Source organism: Netta rufina, assembly GCF_964035555.1.
Source record: "Netta rufina genome assembly, chromosome: 24".
In the NCBI taxonomy this organism is placed as follows: domain Eukaryota; kingdom Metazoa; phylum Chordata; class Aves; order Anseriformes; family Anatidae; genus Netta; species Netta rufina.
The window spans coordinates 3,293,103-3,307,676 of NC_140148.1; the positions used below are offsets into that span (position 1 = coordinate 3,293,103).

The following is a 14,574-nucleotide window of genomic DNA, read 5'->3' on the forward strand; positions in this document are numbered from 1 at the left end:
ACTAAAACTCCAGAGAAAGAGACGCTCACAGTTTGACTACTCTCAAAGGGAGCTCAATACGTTACTTGAGCAGGCGGCCTAGGACTGTCACAGCATCTAACCGAACAGCGAGGCGGCAGTGCTAAGTGGGCTTCTCCTACGGGGGACGCTGTGGGAGTCTGCCAGGAACAGGGCTGAGGAGGAGGAAGCATCTATCAAACCTTTATCAAAAGAGAGAAGCTGGGAGGACGGGCTGGAGATGAGGTGTCTGGGACTTTTCGGCTTTCTGGGATTGTGCTTTTGAGTTTTGTGCTTTATGGCCAGGCCGGTGACCAGCTGGGTTCCTACAGGGATTGGTGAGATGCATGTTGGGGTTTGCAAGGCGCGGTTGGCCTTGCTGGAGAAGTCAGTGCCCTAGGACTCGTGCTGAAGCGTGCTGAAGTGGCGGGGGTTGTTGGCTCTCAGTGTCTCGGTGGCCATCAGGTAGGACAGGGATAGCTTCTGTCCTCTGTCCTTGTCCTGGGCTTCCCACCTGCAGCTCCCCCCAGTACCGCGCTGTGGAGATCTCCTCCTCCTCTGGTTGACTCCCCTTTATTTTGTGGTGCCCACAGGCTCCGCTGGGCTGAGCCCAGTACCAACGCAATGGTCCCGGCTCCGAAGAGCTGACAGCAAAGCGCCCTCGCAGCAGAGAGCCACGGATTTGCTCCCCTCCAGTCGCTGTGGCTCACTCGGCTTTGTGCTGCTCTCGAGAGGAAGCCTTGGCAAGGAAGAGGCGGTGGGTGCTGCTTGGCCTAGCCAGCCTGTTGGTGGCCGTCAGAAAGAACTGCTCTGGGTTCGCTATAATGTGCAAATGAAATCTACTCTATGGAAACCGCTGGAAAACGTTGATCTTGGAAGCCAGCCACTCTACTCTTCCTTTCACGGTGGCAGAAGACAGCTACAAATGATACCCCTGAGCCAACGGCATTGTCCTCCGTCTTACCCCTGCAGTCAAAATCAACATCAACTGACCGAGCTCACAGTTGAGGTTCCTCTTGACTTGCTTCGCAGCCCCCACATCTCTAACTTCCAGGAAGCACTGGGTCGGAGAGGTGTCTCTGAATGTCCTGGTGCTCGGAAGATGCCTCCAAGTGCTCAGGGAGGGAAGGGAACCGAGAGCCCCGCAAGAGTCCCTGGGTGTTTGGTGCCCTTTGGTGGGGAGGCTCTGGGTTGGGGAGAGGTGGGGAATGGTGCTCCTGTTCGGAGTAGACCGTCATGGTTTCATCGGACGCCACGGTGAGGTGCATCCCGCTCGACAAGGAGTCCCTGGATTTCAAGTGGAACTTTTCCACCTCCGTGTAGCTCGGGTTCTGGTGGGAAAGGAGGAACCAGGTGGGTTATGGCAAAAGCAAAACATAGTCATGCTTTCTCCTCACCCCATCAGGTCTCAACCCCTTCAAAATGTTATTTTGGGCTTGGGGAAGCCTAAGAGCAAAAACCCACCCCGTTCCCTACTGACTGGGAAACCTGGAAGTGCTGCGCCCACAAATCAGGGGCAGAAGAATCCCCAAGTCGATCTTCTCTGGTGTCAGGACCCCTGGGCTTTGCCTGGACCCCAACAAACTTAGCTGTGTTCTGCATGCAGGAGAGAACTGCTGGTCCTCCGGGGCTCATCCTTTGGGGGCAGCAGGAAGCTCAGTGGATGCTGAGCCAGGACGGGGTGGCCTTACCTGCCCCAGGGCCGTCTGCTCCTCATCCTCCAGGGGTGCGCAGGGGGCGAGCGGCTCCAGGCTCCGCGGGACGACGCCGTACATGGCCAGGTTGTGCGAGGACGGCGAGATGGGGCTGTAGGCGGGCGGCACTTGGGACAGCTGGCGCTGCAGGAGCTGGAGGATTATATTAATGTCTGACGACATCCTGGACTCCAGCCTGGGGACAGAGCAGCCCAGCATTAGCTCAGTGCGTCCCGCTGCACCCCGTCAGAGCCGGACCCGCGGTGGGGCGGGGAGGAGGTGCTGATTCGGCTGCCTGTGGGTGCTGCTGCTCTGTCTGGTGCTGCTTGGGGAGATTTTTAGCAGAGCGTCAAACCAGTGCTGCCACAGAGAGGTCGGTCCTGCTGCCTCTCTCCTGCCACGCTCAATTTTCCCCTGCCTGGTTTTATTTTTTTGCGAAGCCAAACCGGGATCTGGAGCAGGGAACTGAGCAAAGTTAAAACTATCCCGGAGGGGGGGAAAAAACGCGGTGGTTAGTTTTAACCTGGATCAATTCTGCAGGCCAGCTGCCTGTGCTGACAAATGGGAGCAAGATGGGTTGGTGCCAACCTTTCTGAATGGAGTAATGGAGGGAAAAGGAAAAGCAGAATAAGCCCCTTCCTTCTGCCTTGTCCTAACCCTAGGTGAAACGAGCAACACTGGCAGCCGTGGGCACAGCCCTCCTTGCAGGCAGTAGCCCTGGTAGTGCTCTCAGAGCAGATGGGAGGTCTGGCTCCTGCTGCTGGGGCTGGCACCTTGGTGAGACACCGAAATATGTGCACAGGCGCTGTGGTGAAGTGAGATTAACACGTGCAGCACCGTGGATGGGAGAGCTGGCTGCTCGTGTGGGTGCTGCCTGGGGCCTTTAAACCCATGTTTCCAGTGCAGCCTCTTCCTTTTTATTCAAAAATCTTGTCCTTTTTCTTATTTAGAAGGCAACGATGTGCATGAGGAGTTTTGCAGCTCTTTGCAAGAGGAAGAGGAGGCCTGCAAAGGGCTCAGGCTGTGAGCCTGGGGGTGTTTTCATGTCTGTGGTTGCATCAAGCCTGGAGGCAGTGGCAGAGCAGCGGATGCCAGGAGTGATGGGACAGCAGAGACGAGGTGCTGGGCTGCAGCCCAGGCTGAGACTTGTAGTTGAGAAGTTGCTGCATTTACAAATCACCTCCACCTCTTCCCCAAGGACTGCAGAGTCCCAGAGGGTCAGGAGGTGGCATCTGCTGCACACAGAGCCTGGTGCAGCCACCCGTGGAGAACAGGAGAAGGTGATGACCTGGATCTTCCCCTCCCCAGGTGCTCTCCAACCCTGTGCCCTGCCCACCTGCTGAGCTGAGCCTGCAGGAGCTCCAGCCTGGACTCGATCTGCCCTGGCCTGTAGTCGCTGTGCAGGGGGATGTCCCGTGAGCTGTGCACCAGGGAGACGTGCTGCAGGGGCTCCGGGTGGTGGTTCGGCCTTCGGTCTTCCCAGAAGGTGAACATGTTGGGGATATCCAGGGGGGTGGCTGGAAGGAGAGGAGACCCCTCAGCACCTCTGATTTGCGTCCCCCAGCTCCCTGGCATGGAGATGCTCCAGGGCCCAGCACCCAGCGTGCTCACGGAAAGCCACCCCCCGACATACACGGTGCTCAGGGGGAGTCCAGCACCCTGGCAGCTGAGGTGCTTATGGGGATCCATCACCCTGGGCACCCAAGGTGCTCATGAGCAGTCCACCACAGTGGCACCCACCACACTTATGGAAGCTGCTACCTCCTGTGTGGCCCAGCACAGATCTGGCCCCTTGGGACAGCTCCAGAGGGGTCCCTGGGTGCTAGGAGAAACCCCATGGCACCGGAGTTTCTCCTAACATCCTTTCTTCCACCCTCCTACCAGCTGCAGATGTGCTACCTGTGTAGGACTGGCTGCTCTCCGCCGCCTGCTTGCCGACCTCCGTGCTGCTGGCGTTGGCAGTGATGAGGCTGAGCGTGGGCAGAGCAAAATCATCCTTTTTGGATGCGGGGAAGGGCTCAGCTTTCGTGGGGCTGCTGGGCTTGGCCTCGTCGTCGCTGGTCTGGGAGCAGGGGGTGGTGCTGCTGCCCAGGTCATCCCACTGGTCCTTACTCAGCGGGTCCTGCGGGTTGGTGAGCTCTGAGTAGGTGTGATACTGCTCGGCATCAGAGGTGCCCGCGTCTGGGTCTGTGGGGCAGCACAACAGGTTAATTCGGGGGGTGGCACAGTGGTAAAATCAGCCCCCGTCTCCTCTAGGGTGCCTGTAGGGCCAGGGCATCCTAAGGAGAAGGAGGGAAGGCAGCGTGGATGTCAGTGTGGGGACGTAGAGGGACAGATGCACCACTTTAGGGTGCCTGCCAGGGCAGTGACTGAATGGCAAATCCCGCTCCCTGGCTCTGCCAATGCTTTGGGCTGCGGAGCTGGCATGGGGCTGGGGATGGCCGGGGCACGGCGAGGGAGGCAGGGGACTCACCGGGCTTGTTGGGCTGGCAAAGGGAGTGCTTGCGTCGGCGCACGCGCCGGTAGGTGCAGTCGTACTCCTCGCTGAGTGGTGTGCGGGGAACGCTGTCTGCCTAAGGGACAAGAGGGGCTGGTCACCAGGACAAGGTGCCATGGCCCACCCATGGGTCCTGCGGCCCATCTGTGGGTGCCAGGGCCCATCTGTGGGTGTCACAGTCCATCCATGGGTGTCACAGTCCCTCCATGGGTGCTGTGTCCCATCTATGGGTGCTAGGTCCCATCCATAGGTGCCACTGCCCAACCACCATCCTTCTAGGCCTGGTCTCCAGCCACCTCTGGCTCTTCTTCACTTCCCCATCCCACACAGGAATTCCTGGGCTGGTGGCAGAGCTCAAAGGACCCTAAGGGCTGGCCTGAGAGCTCAGAGACTGAGCGAGGAGCACAGGCTGACGTCCTCACTTCATCCCTCCCACTGGCCAAATTGAAGGCACTGACCGGCCCATCCCTGGGACACCCCTGGCACTCACATCTCGCAGGTTGAAGGTGATCTCTAAGTTGCTCCAGAAGTTGTCGGAGAAGGCCGGGTACATGTCCAAAACCTCCAGCAGGTCCTCCCGCTGGATCTTGTGCAAGTCGCAGTAGGTCAGGGCCCTCACATCGGCATTCGACTTCCCTGGGCGGGCATAGAGGCTGATGGGCTCCCCGAAGATGTCGTTCTTCCCTGTGCCAACAGACAGCTCGTTAGGGAGAGGTGGGGGCCCACCCCAGCTCTGCTAGACCAGGATACCTCATTTAGGGGCTTGGGGACAAGGGGGTGCCCAGAAACCCCAATCCTGACTGTGGATGTGGAGATTACACCATGACACCAAGCCAGGGTGGTGGGTCATCAGTACGAGCTGGGGACTGCTGAACCCTGCTATCTATCTTCAGTCCTTTGGGGCCTCTCCCCAGCATCTCCAGGCAATCCTCCATCCTACATCCGCTTGTATGGTGACTAGCTGGATGATGAGGAACAGCCTTTCCTTCTCCAGGACTTGGAGAAGCCCTCTGCCCCTCACCTGCCACCTTTTGTCCATTGCTCATCACCCTTTACCTCACATTTTTTGTCCATTTCCCTTCACCCATCACCCATCACCCTTCGCCCCTCGCCCAACGCCCCTTGCTCTCCCAGAAGGAAGGACTTCTCCACCTAGGATGGCCACCACAATGTCTTCCCTCAGGATCTCAATGGAGCCCCGGGAGATGAAGTAGAGCGTGGTGAGGACGTCCCCGTAGTGCACCAGGGTGTCTCCGGGCGGCGCGTGGGTCGTCTTGAACTTCATGGCCAGGGCTCGCAGGCAGCCTTTGCTGGCCCCTCGGAAAGCCTTGCAGTTCTGCAGCAGCGTGCGGTTGAGGTGGAGGCAGATGTCTGCCTGCAGGCAGTCGGGGAAGCCCTTCAGCACCTGCAGAGAGCGAGGCAGAGATGCCCTCACACCCCTGTCCCCGGGAAGGACGGCCACGGTCCTGCCCATCCCGGGGTGCTGCATGTTGTGACCAAACGGGGAGCCCCCAAAAAGCTAAATCCCAAAGCTGGGGACATGTTCTGAGCAACGGGGACATGTTCGTACACCCTTGGTGGACGCCTGCTGTCCCTGGCTTGTACCACCTGTGCTGGGGATGAAAGCACTCCTGAGCACTAAATAATAATAATAACCAAATGAATCTATTTATACCCACTGGTGGCATATCCCCCTTTCATCTCTCCACCCACTGATCTTGGCTGAATGAGAGCGCAAACTGGTAACGAGGTGCTGTCCTAATTAAACAGCATCTGCCTGAACGCCAAGGAGCAGCACAGGCCAGTTGTGTGCAGCAACAGCTGAATATACCCGTGGCAAACACCTCTCCTCGAGCAAAAGCTGAACCTGAAGGTGAAATCAAGGTAAAACTCGCAACACAGAGAAAGTCGCTGCCACCGAGGGCTTTGGATGCCTGCTCTGGATGCCTTGGTTTGGATGCCTGGTTAGGATGCCTTAGTTTCCTTACTGGGAAATCGGGGGCGGATGCTTCGATCGGGACGTGGGATGATTGATCAGAGTGTATCGTGTCTTAGCAGCATCCAGCAGGAGCTGGTGTGAGCGGTGGCACGTCCAAGCTCAGCTTATCGCAGGGGATTTGTGCCAGGCCCTGAGCTTTGTGGGGTGCTGTGGCTTCATTTCCAGTTACTGCCACAGACGTCCAGCTCAGGGTGTTCCCTCCATGGGAGAGGGATAACCTCAGGCTCTCCCAGCAGCAAAGCTCCCAGCGCTGCCCAGTTTATTGAGGCAGCAGCTGTTGAATTAATGCAAATCTGTCCCCCGGTAGTGCTCAAGGATGGAGGAGGATCAAGTCTTAGAAAAAAAAAAGGAGGATGAGCTGGGAACGAGCGGGTTAGCAGCCTGGTGAGGGCTGAAAGTTGGGGAGCACCAGGTGCCACCTCTCTCCTCGCCTTGCCCCTTCTCATTCCTCTCTGCCTTGCAGCTGGCTGAGCCAGCATGTTTGTGCACAGGACCCCATGGCCAAGAGCTGAGTCCTGCCACCCCGAGACCACCCCAAGACCACCCCAGGCTGAGCCCCCCCTGCAACCCCACAGTGCCTTGGTGCCATCCAAGCCTTCCCACCAGGCTCTGAGCCCCGGCGCCTCTCCAGCGTGGCTCCCCCATTGATCCTCCCTTTGCTAACAAACAGCTGCCTCTCTGGGCTCTAATTAAAATGGATTGAGGTTTATTTAAATGCCCTCCTTTCCCTGCCGCTGAGAGCGGGATGCACTTTGCTTAGCAACCGGCAGCGTGGAGAGGAGCTGGATCGATCCCGGCTCTGCGGCACCAACAGACACTGTCCTGAAAGCGCTTGGCGCCGACGGGGGCTCTGAGCTCCTCGCTGGCACCAAAGCAGCCCTCCAGCCGAGAAATGTTATCGTGGGCCTGGAATGGAGGGATGGATAGATGGGGGTAAAAGGAGAAAGGGGAGAAATAGGGAAAGAGGGCTGACAGACTCCCTTCAGCCTCCCAAATCTCCTGCCTCCTCTCTACCCTGATCAAAAAGGTGGACACGTTTTGGTGGGCTCCCAGAATCAGGATGAGGTGCTGCATGAATCGGGGGCCTCCCCCTGCCGCACTCACCGCGTTCATGTCGATGCCGTTGGTGTAGGACCAGGCGTGCTGGAAATACTCCTCCAGGCGCTGGCGGAGGGGGTTGGGGATCTGGTGGAAGCGGATGAACTCCTTCACCCGCAGCATCTGCGTGTGGTAGCGGGCCGTGCCCGAGTACAGCCGCTGGATGATGGCGGAGACGTTGCCGAAGATGCTGGCGTACATCAGAGCTGCAACGAGAGGGCAGGACTCAGGGGGCCATGGGGAGATGCATACCCAACCACCGCAGACTGCAAGCAGCAGGTTCCCAAATCCCCTATTTCTATTCCCTCATCCTCTGTGCACAAGAGGCACGGGCAGAGGGAGATCCTCTCCAAAACCCCACGTGCTGCAGCCTGGTGGCTGTCCCCCTGCGTCACCCCACAGCAGCCCCTCCAAGCCCCGGGGCAGGGCCAGGGCCAGGCACTCACAGCCTATGAGCATGACGCAGATGGAGAAGATCTTCTCCGAGTTGGTGTTGGGCGAGACGTTGCCGAAGCCCACGCTGGTGAGGCTGCTGAAGGTGAAGTAGAGGGCAGTGACGTATTTATCCTTGATGGACGGGCCGGAGGAGAGGTCGCTGTCGTTGTAGCGTTTGCCGATTTGGTCGCCCAGGTTGTCCAGCCAGCCGATCTTGTGCTCCATGTAGGGCCGCTCCACGTTGCCGATGGCGTACCAGATGCAGGCCAGCCAGTGGGCGATGAGGGCGAAGGTGCACATGAGCAGGAAGAGCACGGCCGCCCCGTACTCCGAGTAGCGGTCCAGCTTGCGGGCCACGCGGACCAGGCGCAGCAGCCGGGCGGTCTTCAGGAGGCCGATGAGGGTGGTGGTCTGCGGGGCAGAGCAGAGACAGCTCAGGGACAAGCAGGGGATAAATGTGGCCAAAGGCGTGTCTCCAGTCTATCCATACCGGCTTTGAAGGCTAAAAAGGCACTTTGAGAGCATGAATCACTTGTCCTGGAGGTGACACCTGAGAGAGGCTAGGTGAATCGTGCCACAAAATGGACGGCCTCCCTCTGCTGACTGGGCAGGGAAGGAGCCCTGGGATTACAGGCGAGCAAGTGAGAGGAGCCAAGGCCAATCTCATGTTTCCTGATGGGTCCTCACCTTTTGTAGGTGAGGACATCCCAGAATGACTGCCCTTTGCCCCATCCCATGGGCTCTGAGCCATGGTGGGGCCTCCAGGTAGCACAGTAACAACAGACCCATCCCACTGCCTACATTTTGAGTCTGTCCTGAAATGCAAGCCCAAATTCACCCTTGCTGATGTGTGAGGCTGGTCCCTAAACTGAGCTCGTGGCCTGCTGTGCTGGGTGAGCCCCGGGCTGTCTCCCCTGCAAGGAGAGCAGGTCCAGTTGGACATTATCTTAGCTTATAGTAGGGTCTGCATGGCTGCCTGACCCTTTGCAAATAAAAACCCAGCTTCCAGCTGCTTAATAAAAACCTGTTAAACATCCTTGCTCATCCCTCTGACCATCTCCTTGCAGAAGACCCAGTACAGTAAAACCACCAGACCCAGTACAACCTATCCTCCCACTGCTTGCATTAACCCATCCATACCCCTCTCGTTCTCTCCCCTAAACCCCTCTCCCCGTCCCTCCACGAGTCCTCTCCTCACCTCGTCAGAGCCGGAGCGGAAGATGAGCAGGTCGAAGGGGATGGCGGCCACCATGTCGATGAGGAACCAGCCCTTGAAGTAGTGGATGGCGATCTTGCCGGGGTGGCTCACCACCTCGTCGTTGATGTTGACGTAGGTGGTGCGGAAGTTGATGACAATGTCCACGATGAACATGATGTCCACGATGAGGTCGATGATGTTGAGCGGGTCGCAGGAGTAGCTGCAGTTCCAGTGCTTCTCCTCCACCTGCTCCTCGTTGAGCAGAAAGGCGGCCGAGTAGGGGGTGAAGACGGCCGTGTAGATGACCAGCAGCAGGATGAGCCAGTCCCACACGGCCTTGAAGGGACTGTAGTGCAGGATGGTCCATCGGTGGATGCGCGGTGCCTGTAGCTTGTACTCAGGGAGGACGTCGGCCCCCAAGGACAGCACCTGCCAGGAGATGGGCATGGGAAGGACATGGAGACCAGGAGGGAGGTTGGACAAGGCCAGGAGCCCAGTGAGGGTTTCCCTTGTGCTGTTAGGGCAGCAGGGAGCATGCAGTGGGGTTTCTACATCTATTTCACTTCAGTTGCCTTCATGTGTGTCTGTCCAGGAGGCCACAAGGTGAGGTGACCACTGTGGCTGGCACCAAGGTCTGCCCAGCTCCTTGGCCAGCTCTGATGGCTGGAGGACCCTCGGGGCAGGCATTTTTCCAATTTACACCCTTGAGACCCACACTGGCAGGGAGGACAGTGCCTCCTATTATGCCTCCTTGTGCCCTCAGCTCAGTGCCACCAGCCCAGGAGCTGCTGGGTGTCCCCACCACAGGGGACAACAAGCCTGGAGATGCAGTCCCATGGCTGTGCCCCCAAGGGTGATGGCACATTAAGCATCCTGCAAGCCTCGTGTGATGCCTTTCTTGGTCACAGCAGGACCTTCCTCTCAATGTCCCTCTGGGACAGAGGGGACAGCTGGGGCCACCCACAGCAAAACCTGGCCTCGGGCAGTGCCCATTTCCCATCTGAGCATCCTCAGGGAGGGGACAACCTGTGACCACCAAGGGGCACACACCATTGCACATGCACAGCCAGCCTGCCGCATTGTCACACGCCCTGGATTTGTCTTTCCTCCTGGGGACACAATCCCACAGCACCGGTGAGTCCCCCCATGTCCCAGTTCCCCCCTCCAGGCCCACTGCCAGCTCCTGGTGGGCTCTGAAGCCACCTTGGGGACACAACGCAAGGTTTTGGGGACCGAGAGGAATGGGGCTGTCCTACTTTGGATGCTGAGACGGTGGCATGAAGGGGGTTATTTGGAGTTGGGGGCAGCCAGATCCTCCCTGCCTGTCCTTTACACTCTGTTGTCCCCTGGGTGTCCCCACAGTGCCCACCACCCGTGCCACCCATAGAGGAGAACAAGGGGCATCCCCGCATGGAGGCCCCAGCAAAACAGGTGCGATTCGGTGCCAGCCTGCAATATCTGTCCCCGAGGAGAGAGTAGGACCCATGCCGATCCCACATCCCACCAGCAGCCCCATATACCCTGAGGTGGTGATGGGCACCACCACGACTCTGCCAACAGCTCCGGAGGAAGGGCTGGATCCTTCAAGGCTACCCGAGGGCTCCTGCTGCTGTGACCCCGCACAGATCCGGCCCCACAGCCCTTTCCCACCACGTCCTCAGCTCCTACCTGCCTGCGGCTTGCCCGGCGCCCTGGGTGGCAGCTGACCCGCGGTGAGGTCCGGGTGTCCCCCATGGGGGTCCCCAGCCCCATGCGCCCACGCAGCGACCGGCGCGGGGGGCGCAGGACCGGGGCCGCGGCATCGCCCGCGCAGGCACGCACGCGCTCGGCCGGGCGGGCGGGAGGCATGCGGCTGCGAAGGGCATTTGGGAGCCCGGCGTGGATTAATCAAACCCGATCGATGCTGGGGCCCCCGTGGGGACGAGAGCGCCAATGGGGCCGCGGGAGCTGCCGACGTGGCCGGCGGACGGAGAGGGAGGGATAGGAAAAAGTGACTGAAATGCAATCGTTGCGGAGGGGAGTGAGGCACCGGGTGGGCTTGGGGAATGGTTCCCGCGGGGACAAAGCGATGCTGCTGAAATTTTTGGTCCCCAAGCTGAGATGTGTCCTGTAGACCCCAAACAGGCTCCTACGCCTTGTGTCTGGGAAAGCCGGCGATGCTGCCACCCTTGTACCCTAATTGTCCTGCCCTGCCTGGCTGGGAGCAGCTCGGTGAGGCCAGTCCCAAATCTGAGCACCTCGAGCGTTGTTCCCTGTGCTCAGATGCCTGCTGTGTGCCCCTGCTCCTGGCACCTGGCTCCTGCAGCTGGAGCAAGAGTGGGTTGAGCCCCCTTGGTTTCCAGGCAGGGATTAATAAAAAAAGGACAACCACAAAGATTTGAGGCAGAAAAGGGAAAAGAAACAACCGCCAAAAGTGCATCTAAAGCAACCCAGAGGTAGGGAATGCCTTCAGCCTTGTCCCTGAGGGCTGCAGGTGGCACCTCTCAGTGGCCTGGGTGGTTCAGGGGGTGTCTGAGGGTGGCAGTGCCGGGTGTCCCCCATGGTGACTCCACCAGGTGCACCTTCCCCCGTCCCCTTTCCCCTGCACTTACCGGCTTCAGCTGCAGCCGCAGGCTCATGCTGGGGGTGCAGGGTGCTGGTGCTGGGTGCGAGGGGTGGCCGTGGGAGGGAGGAGGAGGAGGAGGGAGGAGGGAGCAGGGTGCGTGTGGGCTGTGGGTGATGGAGGGGGGGCCCTGATGGCCCCGGATGACCCAGGCCACTGCTTGCTCCCCGTGGGGCTCAGGGCAGAGCAGGTGTAGCCCCATGCAGGGGGATGGGGATGAGGAGGAGGACACCAAGCTGGGAAAGGGGACACACCAGAGCCACCAGGAGACCCTCAAGCAAAGGGACGGGGCAGGATCAGGCCCATGGTGCTGGCTGCAGGCAGGCACTGGCCTTTCCCCCCTCTCTGCTCTTTACCAAATCCTGACACCGCTCAGCACCTCCGCCCCTTTTCCCCATCACCCCCTGACCAACTCCACATCCTTCCCCCTTCCCTGGGGACCCGGAGAGGTGCCACCCACAAAATATGACCCCAAGCTGGTGGTGCTGACCCCACAGCACCTGAGCGCCTCCAGCCACGCAGGCTGAGCCCGGCGCACTCATTGCACTTGTGACCGACCCTCCTGCCTGCCCCGAGCAGCCACTGACTGCCTCTCCCTGCTGCCAGCCGGTATTTTTAGATGCCGTCAGCCACGTCTCGCCTCTGTCTCTGCCTCGCTGTGAATTATTTAGAGGGCAGGAGCAAGGAGCTGTGGCGTGGTGGGAGGCATGGGGTGAGGATGGGCAGGATGCTTGGGTCCCCTGAAGCCATAGGGAGATGCAATGGGGAGGAGAGGTCTGTCCCGTCCCGTCCCGTCCCGTCCCATCCCATCCCATCCCATCCCGACATGGAGGCCACTCGCCATCCTGCTGCAGCCTTCAGGGCTGGTCCCCAGGTCTCTGCGGTCACCCCCAGATCAGAGGGGTGCGGGCTGACAGGATCAAGCCAAAGCAGGGAAAACAGGGAACAAACCTAAAAACCATCCCGTGCTGTTTGGGGAGAGCCCCTCCGCCCCGCATGGAGGACACGAGGTGGAAAGTTTCCTGGCACCAAGCTCCTGGGAGGGAAGATCTGCTCTGAAGGAGCAAACTGCCAAACCCTGGGGCTTTTTTGGGCTCAGATGGCTGCATTTTCATTAAATTAGCCCTCAGCTGCTCCTAGCAGTGGTGGGAGGTGCCCTTGGATGTATTTTGCACACCACAGCTCCCCCGTGCCTCAATTTCCCCACTGGTAACAGATCCTGACCAGGGCTGTGGGATGCAGCAGCACCTCCCACGTGCACCAAAACGCCCCTTTCCCTGCTCACACCGTGGCTCGGCATCTCCCTGGCCTTTTAATTAACTCGCTGCCCCAACGTCATTATTTCCCCATGGGGATTTAAAAATAATTCCCTTCCTGTGCATAGAAGGAGGGCAGGCAGCTGTGGGTCACAGACACCGTGGGCAGGTGACAGCAGGGTCAGCCCTCGCCACTTTGCGCCCTGTTCCTCCTCACACCCGTGCCACCACGTCCCACGGCCAGGGCCAGCAGGGAGCTCGGTCCCTCTGGGGACAGGGCAGCGCCGTGTGTTTGCCTTGTGGTGACAGTCCAGGGACACACGTGTCCCCTGAGGTGACAGGGTGATGCCATGTGTGTTCGCCACGGTGACAGCGCGGCATCATGCGTGTCCCCTGCAGTGACAGCGCAGCGTCACATATGTTGGTGACAGCGCAGTGCCACGTGTGCCCGGTTTGGTGACAGTGCAGTGCCACCTGCTGTCTCCCAGGGGATCCGTGGGGTCTCCAGCTGAGCACACGAGGGCCACCGGTGTCCTGGGGACAGCCAGAGCCTCCCCTGCAAATGAACCACGGGCACATGCAGGCACACGCGTGTGTCCCCTTCATGGCCACCATCATGACCGTGTCCCTCTGGGCACAAATTACCCTTAAAAAGTGATTCAGGAAAAAAAAAAAGTATATTAAAACATTCAGAGGAAAAGATGAAAATCAAATGCTGAGATGCTGCCCAGGGTGGAAACTCCAGGTATCGCTGCCCTCTCCTCCCAAAGCCACTGGAATGGCCGTGACCATGTCCTGGTGGCAGTGCCACCACCCCAGTGCCATCTCAGTGCCCACGTACCTGCGTGACCTTCTCGGTGACATTCTGCGTGCGCTCCATCACCTTGTGGGGCGCGATGATCTCGATCTCGGTGGTGGAGCCCGAGCGGTGCTTCTCCAGGTTGAACTCCACGAAGTTGAGCGTGAACTGGGGGATCTGGCTGATGGTCCGGTACTTCATCAGGTCCGAGTCCGAGGTGGAGTTCGGGGGGTTGGGTTTGACGTGGGAAGCCTCTGAAACAGGATGGAGAGGAGCGTTGAGGAGGGTGGCGAGGGCAGGAGCAGATTTGCAGAGCTCTGACCTCGGTGCGGGACCACCATGGGGTGCCACCAGAAGGCACTGACCAGGCCATAAAGGCTTGGCTTCTTTGGGGTGGCTTCTGACGTGGGATGCCCAACCCAAGACACCTGAGGGGGGCTGCTTTTCAGGCACATCACCCATCTTCTCACCGTTAAACCTCCTTCAGGGGGCTCGGATGGGATGCCAAAATGCGGAGGCACCCAACGTGCTGTGCTACCCCTGAAGATTGCAGTGGGTTAGGGACCAGTCCCAATGAGACCCACCAGGGAGGGATGTCAGGAGCTGGTATGAAAGCAGATGAAGGGGAAGGTGGGCGTCCTCCACCCCTGCATACTCCAGCATGACCCACACAGCTCCTCAGTTCCTCGCCTTGGCTCGTGGCCACCAAAGCGAGCCAGGAGATGGGCAATGTCCCCACCCAGACACCTCCTCCTCCCTCCGTTCTCCTGAAGAAGAGCTGTGGTGGGGTTGGGGTCACCGTGCTGCAGGGGCTGGATCCCACCTGGTTTTCCTCCCTGCCTCACCCTGGTGCAGGACCAGGGAGGAAGTCCCGGAGGCACCAGCTTGGTCTGGCCCATGGCAGCGTGTACCCACAGAGGTGCTCGTGCCCACACCCGGGGGTTCGGGAACATCCCCAACACCACAACCAGTCTGTCCCACCCCCTCCATCTCCTACGG

At 59.5% G+C, this 14,574-nt stretch overlaps 1 protein-coding gene across 1 annotated transcript in view; it reads right to left on the minus strand.

Annotated features, from left to right (window-relative positions):
• Positions 1 to 1,040: 1,040 nt before the first annotated feature.
• KCNH6 (potassium voltage-gated channel subfamily H member 6) overlaps positions 1,041 to 14,574 on the minus strand; it is a gene marked incomplete at both ends in the record, with an annotated part of 29,675 nt that continues 16,141 nt past the window's right edge. The window contains 11 exons of the mRNA XM_084300935.1: positions 1,041 to 1,328; positions 1,689 to 1,887; positions 3,028 to 3,208; positions 3,591 to 3,878; positions 4,165 to 4,264; positions 4,679 to 4,872; positions 5,341 to 5,593; positions 7,292 to 7,491; positions 7,732 to 8,131; positions 8,919 to 9,347; positions 13,618 to 13,829. Of these exons, the coding sequence (XP_084157061.1) occupies positions 1,041 to 1,328; positions 1,689 to 1,887; positions 3,028 to 3,208; positions 3,591 to 3,878; positions 4,165 to 4,264; positions 4,679 to 4,872; positions 5,341 to 5,593; positions 7,292 to 7,491; positions 7,732 to 8,131; positions 8,919 to 9,347; positions 13,618 to 13,829 (2,744 nt within the window). The remainder of the gene's footprint in view (positions 1,329 to 1,688; positions 1,888 to 3,027; positions 3,209 to 3,590; positions 3,879 to 4,164; positions 4,265 to 4,678; positions 4,873 to 5,340; positions 5,594 to 7,291; positions 7,492 to 7,731; positions 8,132 to 8,918; positions 9,348 to 13,617; positions 13,830 to 14,574) is intronic.